The following is a 16,532-nucleotide window of genomic DNA, read 5'->3' on the forward strand; positions in this document are numbered from 1 at the left end:
CAAGTCCTAGGCTCTGTGGTTTAACCAACAGCATCACCCGCTTCCTATTTTTTTTTTATTTCATTTCATTTCACTTTTAATTTGTATACCGCCTGTCTACTCAAGGCGATTTACGCAATGAAATTGACTCTCAAAACATCGGCAAATAATAAACAGATAATAAATAAACAGAAATTCACTCTTAGCAATTGCAATAAATAATAATAAAGACACACAACTTATAAAATGATTTTTAAATACTTTTATTTATCAGTTGAAAATGGGTGTGGCACGAGGAATTTTTTATTCTGAAAATTTGACCCAGAGAAAAAGGGTTCCAGAACCGCAGCCCCACTGTGTGTTAGCCATCTGGGTGGGGGGTGGGCAGGGGCTGAAGGAGACACACTGGAGGAACACAACCCACAGGTGCGAACCACGGCGCTTGGCCTGTGCGTGCCTCAGTTCCCCCACTCTCAGGAATCACTGCTGTACTTTATTTCATAAAATTTATTGTATTTTTCCATGTATAACACGCTCCCATGTATAAGAGGCCCCTTATTTTTGGGGACTCCAAATTAAGAAAATGGGGAGAGATTGCCCAGAGTTGTTGTTCAGCTTTTTGGGGGAGGATTGCCCAGACTTGTTGAGCTTTTTTTAGGGGGGATTGCCAAAAATCGCTCACCTGCATAACCTGCTCTGCCACTCGCACACGTCGCAATATCCGCTTATCGTCTGTCCCCTTGCTGGCAGATGCCGCCAATCGCCCGCCCAACTCATGCACCAACAGCCAATCAACACCAGCCCTTGCCGCAGCCACCAATAACACACCCAATAGCTGATGACAATCTCAGGCTCGCGGGAGCAGCCAATCACACGTCCCTCCTATGCACTATCCGTGTAGAAGACGACCCCATATTTTTAAACTATTTTTTAAAAATAAAATAACCTCGTCTTATACATGGTAAAGTACGGTATATGATACAATGCCACATAGCCACTGGGCTGCTTTGTAAACTTCTATTCATTTAATACATTTATGTGCCACTTAATTACTTGCATTTCTCAGCAGGGCCTATAAAAACAATCCACTGGAAATGGGGGAAAACAGAACAATAAAAAATGGACACTACAAGTGAAAGTGAGGGCAATGGAAATGGAAAGACGGTCGTGTTCACAAGTAGCACGAAAAGCGGGAGGTGGGGAATATGTTTGTGGAAAAGGGAATCTGGAAGAAAAAGGAGGCAACTTAAAATGTTTGTGGAAAACCTGTAAGCAGCATTGGTTTAGGTCTACCGACCAGCTCTGTGATCCACGAGGGACAGAGTGAAGAACATCTTTCTATAGCTCTGTGGCGCTTCGCAACCATTCCCTGAACTCGCACGACCCTACTTAGCTCAGAGAGATGCGAATCCTCTCAGCCGGCGCTGTCTGAACTGTCTGACAAACTGCTAACAGTTTAGACTTCTCTCCAAGAATCTCACCGCATGTCACTGCTAAATTACTTAAGAGATTAATCTCGGGCACATTCTTATCAGCATAATTATGTATCCCAATCACTTCAAGGGAGCCTCTCCCAGTCAATCAGCCCTAATGAACAATCTGCTCACGAAAACACTGGAAAGCCTGACAGTTCGTCGTGTTCAAAGCAAAAGTTGTTCCTTATTAGCAGAGGCGTCCAAACCCTTTTGGCTTCTCTGCTTCAAGTGGGGAAATTAGTTCCCAGTCCACCCTCCATGCGATAAGTCATTCCATCTGAAACAGCCGATCACTTGTATATCTCCTCCCACTACACACACAAATTTACACGAAACAACTGATAACTTTATCTAACTGTTTCAGCCATCCCTTCCATTTAGGGGCATTACCACCCGGCTAAAGGCTGCATAGCTGCAGAAAATTACATCTAATCGCCTTGGAAACTGAGCGATTGACAGGGAGACTGGCAGGTGCTCACAATGGGGGAGGAATGCAGTTCAGTTTGCATTCCTAACAGGCATGTACCTAATTCGCTGCTCCCAAAATCATGCACGGACCCAAACTGTGGCTGTTCTTCAAAAGGACTTCTCCAGATTTCGCAGTGCATTTCTCAAACCAAGCAATTTGTGCAAAAGAAATGCATATATTAGGGGAAGAGGTACATAAAACACATGGGTTAGTGGAAAAAGCCCCCTACAAAAATGTACCATAAGGGTGCTTGTTTGTTAAACAGTTTATATTAGGCAATACTGCCTATAAATTAAGAAAAAGGCAAACTAAAATGCCGGTGAATTCTCATGAGAACTTAAAAATGCAATCTTATGCGAAAAGGTTGGAAAAATGAGAAATCAAAACTGACAGATTTTGTCCTTCCATAGCAGATTCCTGACATGGGATAGGAATAATGAAAATGGCTGTATAAGACATGTAATAAGTGTTGGAAATGTAAAGATAAAGAAGGCTCTTTTTATCATATGTGGTGGGAATGTAAGAAAGTGAAAGGCTTCTGGGAAAGGATATATAATGAATTGAAGAAGATTCTAAAATATACATTTACAAAGAAACCCGAAGCCTTTCTGTTAGGAATATTAGGAAATGAGATAAAGAGAAAGGACTGTAAATTTTTCCAATATGCAGTGACTGCAGCAAGAGTGTTACTGGCTCAGAAATGGAAACAACAGGAAATACCGACAGTGGAAGAATGGAGAATGAAGCTGTTAGACTATGCTGAGTTGGATAAATTGACTGGGAAAATTAGATACCTGAGAGACCAAAAGTTCATCGAGGACTGGGGGAAATTTGTGGAATATCTGGAAAGTATAAGTGAGGGACAGATAACGCTAGAGGGGTTTAAAAAAGCACTGTGAAAAACTAAGAAGTATTGTTTAAAGAGAAAGGAAACTAAGGGTATAAATAATGACAATATAAATTACGAAATGCGCATTTAAAAGAACGACTATGGATGATTTACGGAGAAGCTGAAGGAAGTCCAGAAAAGAAGCAATTTGTGAAAATTGGATGTGAAAAATTTTATGTATGTTTTGTTGTAAATTAATAAAAAAAATTATGGGGGAAAAAAAGGAATAACGAAAATGGCTTTGGTACCCATCATTGCTACCTCTCCAGCTAGCTTTTGCTCAGTCTCTGAAAGTCACAGAATCATAGAGTTGGAAGGTAACCCCCCAAAGATCATCTAGTCCAACCCTCTGCAATTCAGGAATCTCAACTAAAGTATCCATGACAGATGGCCATCCAACCTCTGCTTTAAAATCTCCAAGGAAGGAGAGTCCACCATCTCCCAAGGGAGACCATTCCACTGTTGAACAGCTCTTACTGTCAGAAAGTAACCAATATGATCAAGGGTCTGGAAACCAAGCATTATGAGGAGCAGTTGAGGGAGTTGGGTAGCATGTCCTCCTGGAAAAGAGGAGTCTAAGAGCAGAGACATCACCTTGCCAACAAAGGTCCGCATAGTTAAAGCTATGGTTTTCCCAGTAGTGGTGTATGGAAGTGAGAGTTGGACCATAAAGAAGGCTGATCGCCAAAGAATTGATGCTTTTGAATTATGGTGCTGGAGGAGACTCTTGAGAGTCCCATGGACTGCAAGAAGATCAAACCTCTCCATTCTGCAGGAAATCAGCCCTGAGTGCTCACTGGAAGGACAGATCTTGAAGCTGAGGCTCCAATACTCTGGCCACCTCATGAGAAGAGAAGACTCCCTGGAAAAGACCCTGATGCTGGGAAAGATGGAGGGCACAAGGAGAATGGGACGACAGAGGACGAGATGGTTGGACAGTGTTCTCGAAGCTACCAGCATGAGTTTGACCAAACTGCAGGAGGCAGTGGAAGACAGGAGTGCCTGGCGTGCTCTGGTCCATGGGGTCACGAAGAGTCGGACACGACTAAACAACAAAAAGAGCCGATATGATAGCCATCTTCAATATCTCAAGGGCTGTCCCATGGAAGATGGAGTGAGCTTGTTTTCTCCTGCTTCAGGGGGTAGGACTTGAACCAATGGCTTCAAGTTACAAGAAAGTAGATCCCATCATAACATCAGGAAGAACTTTATGGCAGTAAGAACTGTTCGACAGTAGAATTGGACTCCCATGAGAGGTTGTGGATGCTTCTTCACTGGAGGTTGTTAAGCAGAGGTTAGATGGCCATCTGTCATGGATGCTTTAGTTAAGATTCCTAAATTGCGAAGGGTTGGACTAGATGACCCTGGGATCCCTTCCAACTCTACAATTCTATGATTCTATGGACTACAACTCCCATTCTCCCTGAGTCCATTGACCATGCTGGCTTGGGCTGATGGGAGTTAGAGTCCTATAGATAGATAATTTATTACGGTCGGAGAGCAGCTTATAAAACACACTTGGGGGTACAATCCCAGAAGGAAAACAAACATTTAAAACAATGTACAACAATAAATTTAAAATTTATAAATGTGATAAGCATATAGACACTTAAAACTTTAAGATAAGCTACTGCAGAGAGATGGCCCAGAGTCACCCATGGAACAGAATTTGGGGATTTTCTTAACGAACTAGTTTGGTTTGGGGGATGGTCTGCACCTACAGATCTGTACACAGAATCTGGCGACCATCCGGGTCATCTTATGATCTTTGCCTAACAGGAAAAGGTCAATTTTTTGCTTTTCCAGGAGGTAGAGTCCTATAACAAGTAGAGGACCCCAGTTTCCCCCTCACTGTGTAGGGACATTCCACTCCTCTTACAGGTAGAATCTTCCATTTCCTACTCAAATTTATGAATGGGCAGTTTCTGTCCATTTTTCATTCTTGTACTCTGGCCTACCTTTCATAGCTCATTTCTAGGCTCTCGCAAGCAGAAAGTGACCCTGTCTAGCTCCCTGCCCCGGGCATTCAGGGAGGTCTGGCAAATCCCAGCTGGCAGAGATGCTGCAAGGTTGCAATAATGAGACATGATGGATTTGTCAAAGGGGAAGCTGGATTGGATTAGCCAAAAGACCATTCTGGCCAGATGGAGCAAAATGAGAGAAGACGCAAAGCCTCAAGGAGGTGGAGGTGGTGGTGGAGGAGAACAAGAAAAGCTGAAGAGTCAGGATAATCTAATAAAGGCCTTATTGGTAAAGACACTACATGATGTCAAAGAATTTGGTGGCAAATGAGGCACAATCCAAATAGACAAATTTGGACACTATATTGATTTGTTGTTGGCATCCGTCTGTCTTGGGAGACAAGGGAGGAGTGTGCCTTTGGGGGTGAAGTCAACCCATCGGAGAGTCACAGCACCTGCTGTGGCTGTAGAGACTCATATGGGAGAGACATGTTTAGTTGCAGCTGTGGGAAGGTGAACCCCTGGATGGTTAAGTCCAGTCAAAGGTGACTATGGGGTGTGGCGCTTATCTCGCTTTCAGGCCGAGGGAACCGGCGTTTGCCCACAGACAGCTTTGCAGGTCATGTGGCCGGCATGACTAAACTGCTTCTGGAGCAATGGAACACTGTGATGGAAACCAGAGCGCACGGAAACACCATTTACCTTCCTGCCGCAGTGGTACCTATTTATCTACTTGCACTGGCATGCTTTCAAACTGCTAGGTTGGCCGAAGCTGGGACAGAACAATGGGAGCTCACTCCGTCGTGCAGATTTTAATTGCTGACCTTCTGATCAGCAAGCCCAAGAGGCTCAGTGATTTAGACCCCCTGTGTCCTGGGGGAAGGTATAATTTATTCTAGTTGATGGGCAGACAAGGAACTAATGTAGAACATAAAGAAACCTTTTGCCACTAATGGCAGCCACTTTGATCAGCTGACTCTGTTTCCCAAGCTGTTTCAGCAGCTATTGCCCCAATACTTTAAAGCAGTTCTTTGCAAGCGTAAGAGACAGGTGGGTCATGTTGCAATACTCGGCGGCTACTATCCTCAATGCCTCTGTTGTACCTGCACTGTTAAGTTGCCATCTTTTTTGGTGATGCAGTGTATTCTTGTTATGAGTGCTTTTTCAGTACATCTATTTGCTAATAGTCTGGAGTTTTCCCCTCCATATTCATAGAAGCGTTGTTTAGAATATAGAATGCTGATCATTGTTTTGTTGATTTCTAGGGAGTCTAGTTCTCTCCTTTTTTGTTCTATAAGTTGAAGGAGTTTTTTGGATCCTGTTTGTTTGTAGCATGATGAGAGGGCAGTGATGTCTTGTTCTATTTTCCTAATTTTTGAGAAGGTTTGTTTTTTAAGGAACGCTTTCTTTCTCTTTTATGCAAGCTCCTCTGGTGACTGCTTTCATTGCGTCCCATAAGAGGGGGGTTGTTGTTGTTGGGATACTGCCAGGGAGACAAAGTCCATCATGGCCCCCAAGCCGCCTCCGGACGTCCATCGATCTCCCGTAGATACACAGTATCATTCAATTAGCGACACGAGCTTCCAGAAATAGCTTGCCACATTCCAGAGCTCATGCACGCTCTATCAGCAGAATTCACACAGCGAAAGATGCACGCAGGAGAGCATTATTTACAAGTTTATTCAGCGTTGGACAGAACAAAGAAAACATGACTGCCTGCTTCAGTGTCTCAGACACAGAGAGAGAAACAAAAGCATAGACACAACAGAAACATCCTGTGAACAGGAAATACGCAGGCTGTGACACAAACATCCTGCTCCCTTTTAAGGTGGAACGGAAATATCCTAACAGTTATAGTGTCTACATCATTTTCCTTGAAGTAGTTTTGGAGAGTTTTTGTGAGACTCTCTCTGATTTGTTTGCTTGCAGTTAGGATGGGACTGAAGGACCATGATGGGGTGGTTTGTGGTCCCTCTCCTATTTTAACGGTGACTTCTACTGGGGCGTGATCTGTGATTTTAATGTTACCTATGTTTGTTGATTCCATTGAGGGGATCAGACCCTGTGTGAGCAGAATGCTGTCCAGTCTGGACACCGTACCATGGCGTCCAGATTGGAATGCATAGCTGGTGTCTCCCAGGTTTTGTTCACCCCAGATGTCTTAGAGACCCCTGTTGACAGAGGTTGGGAAACACAAGTGGGGAGAATGTAGCTACACACCCAGGCACTGCTGGCAGGCTTCTCGGGTTGGCAACCGTGAGAAGAGGTTACTTGATGGCAGTGGTGTAGCATGGGTTGCCAGGGCCCAGGGCCACACCGGGAAGGGAGGGAAACGGACAGAGTATGCATGCACATTCAACTGCTTAACAGTGTCCGTGTCACGCAGGGATCGCAGGCACAGAGATACAAAAAGAAGAATCATGCCGTAGTCTGGAGAAGTCACTTCCTAGTTCACACAGAGAAGCAATTTTTAATGGAGCCCAACGATAGACGCACAAAGCTGGATTGTAGCAGTACCGGGTGTTGAAATATTGCACCCCTAACGATTTTGTGCCCTGGGCAACCATCCAATGCCCCCCCATACTAGGCCACTGCCTGCTGAATTGCCTTACCCTATACATGCCCACTAGAGTGCTTTGATCTGTGGAACTGGCACTGTTACAGGTACAACGTAAGATTTGCTATCCATTTTCATGCGGCGGCACCTAAACTTTGTAACTCCCTGCCTATTGACTCTGGACAAGCGCCTTCGCTGTCTGTTTTTGGCACCTCCTTAACACATTTTTGCTCAGGTAAATCTATCTAGATCTGCAGAAGGTTTGTGTGCGTTTTATTCCTTTTTTAGCTGCTGTTGCTTTTCATCATTTGGAATATTTTTAAATACCTGCTTTTAGCTTTTTTTAAAAAATCAATAATTTTAATCGGGGGGAAGCAGAAGGCATAGCATGCAAGAGCAACCACGCTGCCTGCAGATGGCCATCAGGAAAAAGCAAAGGTTTATTTTGCGGGGGGTGGGGATAAAGCTGAGTGGAGTGATTGTCTATGCAAATTGTGCCTCTCAAACCCTTTGTTGTATAAGGGTTCCTGCGCTGGGATCTCTGATTGGTGCACATTGCTTATGAGCCATGATTAATGCTCTCCTGTGAGAGGTCTCCCAAGGTCTGGCAAGCTGTGAAAACAATTTCCATGTCGAGCTAGGAAATTATACAAGAAGTCCTCCTCGCTGCAGGCCATTTATGAATCCGATCTCTGATAGAGAGCAACACTTTGTCAAGTCATCATTGTCTCTCTCATTATTTTTTTTACAGCATTTATAGATTGAAAGTGGGGGGGGGGGTTGCATAGCTGAGCCCCAAGCCGCACACCACCCAAACAGATGCACACCAAATATAAGTGATTTTTGCATTGGGATATTTTGCAGGAATCATATTCAGATGATGTGTGCTGAAGAGAAAGGAATAGGATTTGGTTAGGCATGCACAATTTGTAAGCCATCAAACTAAGACATCTTCCCACCTGCGCAGGTAAGGGAGATACTTACGCGTCATTAAAAAGAGGAACTGCATCACCAAAAAGGAGGACAAAACTGGATACAGAGCTGCATGAAATTTGCATATGAAATTTATACGTATCAATGCAAATTTGGGGGTCATGCCAACTAGGTTTTACTCAGAGTAAGCCCACTGAAATTAAGGACCAAAGTTGCAATGCAGTCCTAACCATGTCTACTCATAAGTAAATCCTGTTGAATTCAGGGAGCCTTACTCCTAGGCAAGTAGGGTTAGGATTCCTGTTGAATTCAGGGAGCCTCACTCCTAGGTAAGTAGGGTTAGGATTGCAGCCTTAATCATGCTCCTTAACTTCAATGGGTCTACTTTGAGTATTACGCTGGATACCAAACCCCCTCCCCCCAAAAAAGTTGCTATACCTCCTTGGGCCCTACTAGGTGACCTATTTATTTAGCATTCATCTGGATTTGTTTGCAGGAAGATTAGATGATGTTGGCTATTTAATGACCATGCATTTTGACTTGTTTGTGGTGAGATGAGATGATTTTGTGTCAAGGCAAGTGTTATCCCACGCTTTACAGTTCACTTCCCCATCACTTTCCTTATTGCAAACAGTTCAGCCTTTCGGAGGAGCAGATTTGTTGTGCAACACCAACCAATCCTATGCACAAACACGGGCACACACTCACACATGCAGTAAGAAGAGTCTTCATAGCTCAGAACAAGCTCCATATAGAACAAGCACCTTGCTTTTCACAGTAACTAAACAGCTGTCTTAGGGAAGACCCAAAGCAGAACATTCTGCTTAGTCGTGGGTTTGCTGAATACCAGCTTAGCTGAATACCAACCAAAGGAAACAGCACCCTTCCTCAGCAGTTTCAGCTGCCAGATAGTAGTGCTGGGAGATATCCTGCATCTGACAATGGAAGTTTCCCATTGAAGGGGGGGGTGCTAGTTACTGGGGACGTAGGCTCAGGTCGGACCTGGGCTCGGCCATGTGTCCTTGCCCTCCCGGTGCTCTCCTACTTCTCTCCTCAGCAGTGGCAATGTTGGGGCTCCTTTCTTTTTTCTCCCTACCTGCCCACAGACTGTCTCGCCATAGTGGTGCATGCTCTGGTTATCTCTCGCTTGGACTACTGCAATGCACTCTACGTGGAGCTACCTTTGAAGATGACCTGGAAACTACAATTAATCCAGAATGCAGCTAGACTGGTGACTGGGAGCGGCCGCCGAGACCACATAACACCGGCCTTGAAAGACCTACATTGGCTCCCAGTACGTTTCCGAGCACATTTTATTTTTTTTATTTTTTAAATAATATTTATTAAAATTTTCAAAAAAAAAAAGAAAATACAGAAAGCAAGAATTTACATGTTTTCATATATCCTTATTTTCATATATCCGCTTTCTGGGACTCCCCCCTTCCCCCACCCCTACCATATTCCTTTTTCATATTGTTGGCTCCACAAGCTCTCAGTTCTAATTAAAAACTTAATTTGTTAAACCATTATTCGAATTTAAAATTTCTGCACTCCACATCAATACCCTTAATAAAACACAAAAAATTTCTTTCCCAAGGCCCACCCCATTTTCATTCCACAATTTCCCTTTTTTTAATAATAAAAACTCCCCACATAATAAAAGTATCAGAAATAAGAAATAAAGAGTATAATAGATAAGACAAAGCTAGTTCAAAAAAAAGAAGTTAACAAGCCTTTGGATTAAAGTTCTCCCCCCCTGTCCCCGGTTTAATTTCCCCCTGACCACCAATCCATGTTATCCGCCTGGGATTCTTACAATCCATAAATCACCTATTTCCCCCAACTCCTTGCTGGTTTTTTCTTTTCTTTTCTTTTTTTTTTTTCCCTTTCATAAACATTTTTAGAACACTTAACTTCAGATCTGTAATAAAACTCCCCCCATTGTTCTTTCCAAATTGTAGTCCAGTTTCCTCTTGTTCCGCTGCTGAAACGTTCTAATTCAGAAGCTTAGTAAGTCTGCAGGGATTATTATTATTCAGGAACAAAAACTTGCGTTCAGTCCCTTCCTTTCTTCAATAGAAAATTCTATTGTCTCCTTTAGCTGAACACCCTGTAGACAAAATATTATTTCCGTTTCGCAGCTTTCCCAAAAGATAATCAGTCCTGTAAAATTCCAATGGTGTTTTTTTCACTTACGACCATCTTTGTAATGTCCCGAAACTCCTCTAGGGGGATTGTTATAACTTTGTCTTCTCTAGTCCAAAAGTCCGATTGTTATCCATGTTTTCGCCATTTTGTATCCAAGTTTTAACAAGTTGTAGCAAATTGTAACAAATTTAGCCAGCAAAGTTCTCATAATAAAATCCTCTCTGCTTTCCGACTTTGACAGCTACTTTGACAGCTGTCAAAATCTCCGACTCTTTTCACCAGGCTCTCTCTTCAATCACCCCGGTTCCCAGGGGGGGGGGGTTACGTTTCTTCTCCCTCAATTCATCCTCCAGCACAGTTCTTATAATTCCCCATCGTGGAATTCTTAGTTTTTATCAGCAATACAAATCTTTTTGGACCTTGGTTGCCCCGTCCTTGTCTTGAAAGGTTTACAATAGGGGGGGGGACTGACTTCCTTTTTGGATCCCCCCCCGCTCGTATCCAATTCAAAAAGAAATTCTTTTTTTCCTCCTTTTAAACCCAGTTTCCAAATTACTCACGGGTTGTTGTCTAAAAGTCCGAATTTTCAATAGAAGAAGTCAGCGCTCTCCGCCGGATGGCATGCGGCTGCGCTCGGCAGGGATAGCAGAGGACTCAAAGCACCACGCTTCTCCCCGGCACCCGATCCTTAGCCTTTAAAAAGGCTCCTTCACGAGTCGGGAGGGCGCTAGCGGTGCCAGCCGAGTCTCCATGTCCACGACCCTCGTGGCCGTGGTTTTTAAGGGTCCCCGCATCGCCGGTGCGGTAGGACCCAGCCCCTGCCGAGCAGGCTCCCTCCGGAGCTCGGAGGGAGTCCGCCATTCGGCGATGGCGCCAACCCGGAAGCCTTGCGTTTCCGAGCACATTTTAAAGTGTTGGTGTTGACCTTTAAAGCCCTAAACAGCCTTGGTCCTGTATACCTGGTCCAGTATACCACTCCCATCGTTCTGCCTGGACACTGAGGTCCAGCGCCGAGGGCCTTCTGGCGGTTTCCTCACTGCGAGAAGCCAAATTACAGGGAACCAGGCAGAGGGCCTTCTTGGTAGTGGCACCCTCCCTGTGGAACGCCCTCCCACCAGATGTCAAAGAGAAGAACAACTACCAGACTTTTAGAAGACATCTGAAGGCAGCCCTGTTTAGGGAAGCTTTTAATGTTTGATGCATTACTGTATTTAAATATTTTGTTGGAAGCTGCCCAGAATGGCTGGGGAAGCCCAGCCAGATGGGCGGGGTATAAATAATTAATAAATTATTTATTTATTTTCTTTCTTTCTTTCTTTCTTTCTTTCTTTCTTTCTTTCTTTCTTTCTTTCTTTCTCTCTCCTCTTTCTCCTCTCCCCTTTCTTTTCGCGTTAGCTCTGGGGTTTTCCTGGTCCCAGAGCTCCACTGGACAGTCAGCCTGGTGGCCGGGCGCTCTCGCACCCGGCTCAATTTGGGTCAGGGGGGTCAGCGGCTCCCCCAGTTGATGCGCCAGGCGTCCCTGGTTCCCCTTCGGTAGTGGCGGCGGCAGTGGCAGTCTCAGCAGCCCAGAGCCAGCCTGGTAGGGCAGTTGGTTCTGGCTGGCTTCAGGAGCTGCTCGCTGCCATGGCGCCCACCATGTTGCCTCACTGGAAGTCAGAAGTTTCCCATTGGACACAATGACTTGTAGTCATCGATGGGCTTTTCCCCCTCCATTTGTTTACCTCACTCTGCTTTGAAAGCCATCTAAGACAGTGACCATCTCACCATCTTGTGGCGCAATGGCACACACACTCCATTGCAGCACTTTTTAGCACAAAACACACACTGCCAATGGGAAGACCCGCAGCTCCACGAAAAAGCACCATGTTCCACCTCTGCTATCTCTGCGGGAGACTGCAGAGAGCTACAGCTAATCAAAACAGGCAATATTGGACTTGACGGACCAATCATCTGAAACAATTTATGGCAGCTTCATATATGTAGGCTGGGAGGATGTTTTGGCCCTCCAGATGACACTGAACTACAACTCCCATCAACCATAGCCATTGGCAATGCTTGCTGGAGCCAATGGGAGCTGCAGTTCAGCGACATCTGGGGGGCAAAGGTCCCCCAACTCTAAGGGACGCATAGCTGTCAACTTACAGATTTGAAAATAAGGGACCAGCAGCCTTGAAAATAAGGGATCAGCAGCCAAAATAAGGGATTTTCCCAGCACAGGTATGTTCAACTTCTGAGCCCCTCCGAGCCAAAGGCAGAAAGCCCAGCCAGCAGCCAAACAAAGCCTCAAACGGTGGTTCCCACAGTGCAGCAACCCAGCAAAGGGGATGCAGCAAGGAAAACCACCGTCCCCTCTCCGCTGGGAAGCGCTGAGCAAAGGCGAGTCCCCAGGCAACGCGGCCAATTTGATCGGCACAAGGCATGCAAGCTCCACCCCCCAGTCGTTCTTAGACTCCTTATTGGGTGAGCAACGCTGCCAAGCAACACAGTTGGAGCCTCCCTCCTCCCTGGCCGGCAGGAAGGGAGGGAGAGGAGCTGCTTCCTTTGAAACCCGGGAAATTTAAGGGACATCATCAATAAGGGACAGCAGCGGGACACAGCGCTGGGATAAGGGACTTTCCCGCCAAATAAGGGACAGTTGACAGCTATAAAGAGACGTACTTGGGATGCCTTGTTTCAGTACAGCCTCCAATTGCTCTGCCCTCTTTGGGGAGAAATTTGGGTCAAAGGCCCACAACACCAACACTCCCAGACCTCACTCTTCAGTTGTACAGTTACCTCCATACTTTTTACTTCTTCAACATCCAGTCCCATGACGGAGAATTTCTCCACGGAGGCATCTGCAAACTCAGTCTGTCCATCCGGGAGGTCAAGCCACAGCCGGCCCGTCTGCAGCTTCCGGGGACCTGAAATGATGATATAGACTCGGCTGTCGGTGTCTGAACCCAGCTCTGCACCCGTGGTGACAATGATGTGGTAAGGAATTACTGGAAAGAAAGGAAGAATAAGGCAAGTGAGCGGTGGAGGGTGTGGGAAGGTTCCATGTTTAATCCTTGGCATCTGCAGGTAAAGGATTTCAGACATGAGGTCTATTCATGGGTTCTTTGACCGAGACTTTGGGGAGCCACTGCCAGGGACAGTGAGACCCTGTCTCCACTATGCATTTAAAGCATCATCATACCACTTTAAACACCCATTGCTTCTCTCAAAGAATCCACGGAATTGTCATTTGTTAAGGGTGCTGACAGGCATGTAAAGGTAAAGGGACCCCTGACCAGTCGTGACCAACTCTGGGGTTGCAGCGTTCATCTCACTCTACATGCTGAGGGAGCCAGAGTTTGTCCGCAGACAGCTTCCGGAGCGGTACCTATTTATCTATTTGCACCAGCATGCTTTCAAAATGCTAGGTTGGCAGGAGCAGGGACCGAGCAACAGGAGCTCACCCATTTGCGGGGATTTGAACCGCCAACCTCCTGATCTGCAAGCCCTAGGCTCTGTGGTTTAACCCACAGCGCCACCTGCGTCCCGTGTTGACAGACATGAGCCAGCAGTAAATCACACTGAGCAACTTGTGGTCAACTCTTACTAGCAAAACAGGATCTACACAGCAGTGTCAGGCCAGATGGGCAGGGTATAAATAATAAATTATTATTATTATTATTATTATTATAATGTGAACAACATCTCCGGTAGGTTTTGTTCCCATGAAGCAGTTGCCATGACTCAAGTACACAGCTGTCTGTGTCTTCTCCTCTCCAGGGTTTTTCCCCCCAAGCAAGCTGCATGTTTGTCTTTGCTGCCCCCTGCTTCATGCCTCTCCTGGTTCTGGGAGACTGGGAGGGGAAAGCTTGCCACAGCAGGAGGGGGAGACACCCATGCCTCTTCACTAGCCTGACCCATCTTGGCCTCCCTCCTCTCCTGCTCAGCTTCTGCCTCTGATTCTGGACTCTCTCTGCCACAGACTCTCCCTGCTCACTTAAGCCCTGTAACCTCTCCAGCTTCTGACACCTCTTCCCCACAGTCTTCTCCCTCTGACTAAGGTAAAGTTAGAGGTAAAGGGACCATTAGGTCCAGTCGTGGCCGACTCTGGGGTTGCGGCGCTCATCTCGCTTTATTGGCCGAGGGAGCCAGAGTACAGCTTCCGTGTCATGTGGCCAGCATGACTAAGCCACTTCTGGCGAACCAAAGCAATGCACGGAAACGCCATTTACCTTCCCGCTGGAGCGGTACCTATTTATCTACTTGCACTTTGACATGCTTTCGAACTGCTAGGTTGGCAGGAGCAGGGACCGAGCAACGGGAGCTCACCCCGTTGCGGGGATTCGAACCACCGACCTTCTGATCGGCAAGCCCTAGGCTCGGTCAATTAGACCACAGCGCCACCCACGCTGGTTGGTTGTTAGGAAACCTCTAATCCCCTCACAGAGCTCCAATTCCCAAAGTTCTCTGGGAAGAGAAATGGGCTGTTAAACCACTCTGGGAACTGCAGCTCTGTGGAGAGATAAGGGGGGGGGGGCATCACTTAACAACCCTCAGTGCCCTTAATGAACTACAACTCCCAGGATTCTTTGGGAGAAGTTGTGGGGGAGTTGTTAGGAGACCCGTATTCCTCTCATCGAACTACAATTCCCAGAGTTTCCTGGTAAGAGAGACTGGTGGTCAAAGCACTTGGGGAATTGCAGCGAACTGACTGAAATCTCTTCTCCAACCCTACAAAGTCACGTGTTCAAGTGCCAAACGGCCGTCTGCCTGCCCTCTTCCCACTGCAATGCATCATATCCTTACATGGCCCTTCCGGAGGAGATTCACCCGAACTGTCTGTTTTCTTATCCTTCACGTTGGCATTGTTGTCCCGGCTCAGGGATGAGTCACCGGCATTTTTTTTGTCAGGATCGTAGTTCTAATGGGAGAGAGCAAATACACTCAGGGGACTTAACAGGCCCAGCCTTCCCAGCAAAGTCAGAAGAAGTTCCTCCACACTCCAAGGAACAATATTACTGCAATTCCTGGTATGGGTTATTCCAAGTCAGCTGTTTACCAAGGGCAATGTGATTAATGGGATATGAATATATATATATATACAAATGATTTTGGGGAGAGGCCCTCATTCTACAATGCTTCTTCTATGCACCTAGGCAAACTGGTTAAAGGCAGGATTTATTTTGGACTTGGAGCAAGCTCTGGGTTCAAATCCTCACTCATAGAGCTCACTGTGTGGCCTTTGGCAAGTCTCTCTTGCTCCCCCCCCCCATGTAACCTACCTCTCAGGACTGTCAGGTAGATAAAATTAGAGCTTTTTGAAGGGGAAGGACACAAATGTCATAAAGAAAACCAACGACAAAGCCTCCAAGTCCTCCAGCCAGTTCTTTTTTAACCAGGGCTGCCGCCTAGTAAAAATAAATCTTAGTTGATCAAGTCTGTGAGTATCAGCTGATTAAATTCAGATAGGAAGCAATACTTCTGAGCAAGAAGCCTTCCTTGTTTTCAGAGGAATATGTCCTAGTCCCAGTAGTGATGTATGGAAGTGAGAGCTGGACCAAAAAGAAGGCTGATCGCCAAAGAATTGATGCTTTTGAATTCTGGTGCTGGAGGAGACTCTTGAGAGCCCCATGGACTGCAAGAAGATCAAACCTATTCGTTCTGAAGGAAATCAGCCCTGAGTGCTCACTGGAAGGACAGATTCTGAAGCTGAGGCACCAATACTTTGGCCACCTCATGAGAAGAGAAGACTTCCTGGAAAAGACCCTGATGTTGGGAAAGATGGAGGGCACAAGGAGAAGGGGATGACGGAGGACGAGATGGTTGGACAGTGTCTTTGAAGCGACCAACATGAGTTTGACCAAACTGCAGGAGGCAGAGGAAGACAGGAGTGCCTGGCGTGCTCTGGTCCATGGGGTCACCAAGAGTTGGACACGACTAAATGACTAAACAACAAAAATGTCCTATGGGAACACAACGTCTATGTTCCAATGGCTCCTTAGCCAACAGAGCCAAATCTCAGCTGGAACAGCAAACACTCTTTTATCGTCCTTTCCACCCAGAAGGATCCAATCCATGGCCAGCCTAGGTGAGTGGAGTCAATCCAGTTCTTGAAGGTCCTGCGAAAGTTCCACCTGCAGTTCAG

General features: G+C 46.0%; 1 protein-coding gene across 5 annotated transcripts in view; it reads right to left on the bottom strand.

The window, feature by feature from the left end:
• LOXHD1 (lipoxygenase homology PLAT domains 1) overlaps window positions 1–16,532 on the bottom strand; it is a 187,559-nt gene that overhangs the window by 29,452 nt on the left and 141,575 nt on the right. For all 5 annotated transcript variants that reach the window (XR_013977591.1, XM_080973371.1, XM_080973373.1 and 2 more), the window contains 2 exons: window positions 15,194–15,308; window positions 13,187–13,395 (listed from right to left, as the gene is read on the bottom strand). Coding sequence is in view for 4 of the 5 variants with exons in the window: in XM_080973371.1 (XP_080829497.1) it covers window positions 13,187–13,395; window positions 15,194–15,308 (324 nt within the window). In the remaining variant the exon portion in view is untranslated. The remainder of the gene's footprint in view (window positions 1–13,186; window positions 13,396–15,193; window positions 15,309–16,532) is intronic.

This window comes from Podarcis pityusensis (genome assembly GCF_964106645.2).
Source record: "Podarcis pityusensis genome assembly, chromosome: 11".
Lineage (NCBI taxonomy): Eukaryota > Metazoa > Chordata > Lepidosauria > Squamata > Lacertidae > Podarcis > Podarcis pityusensis.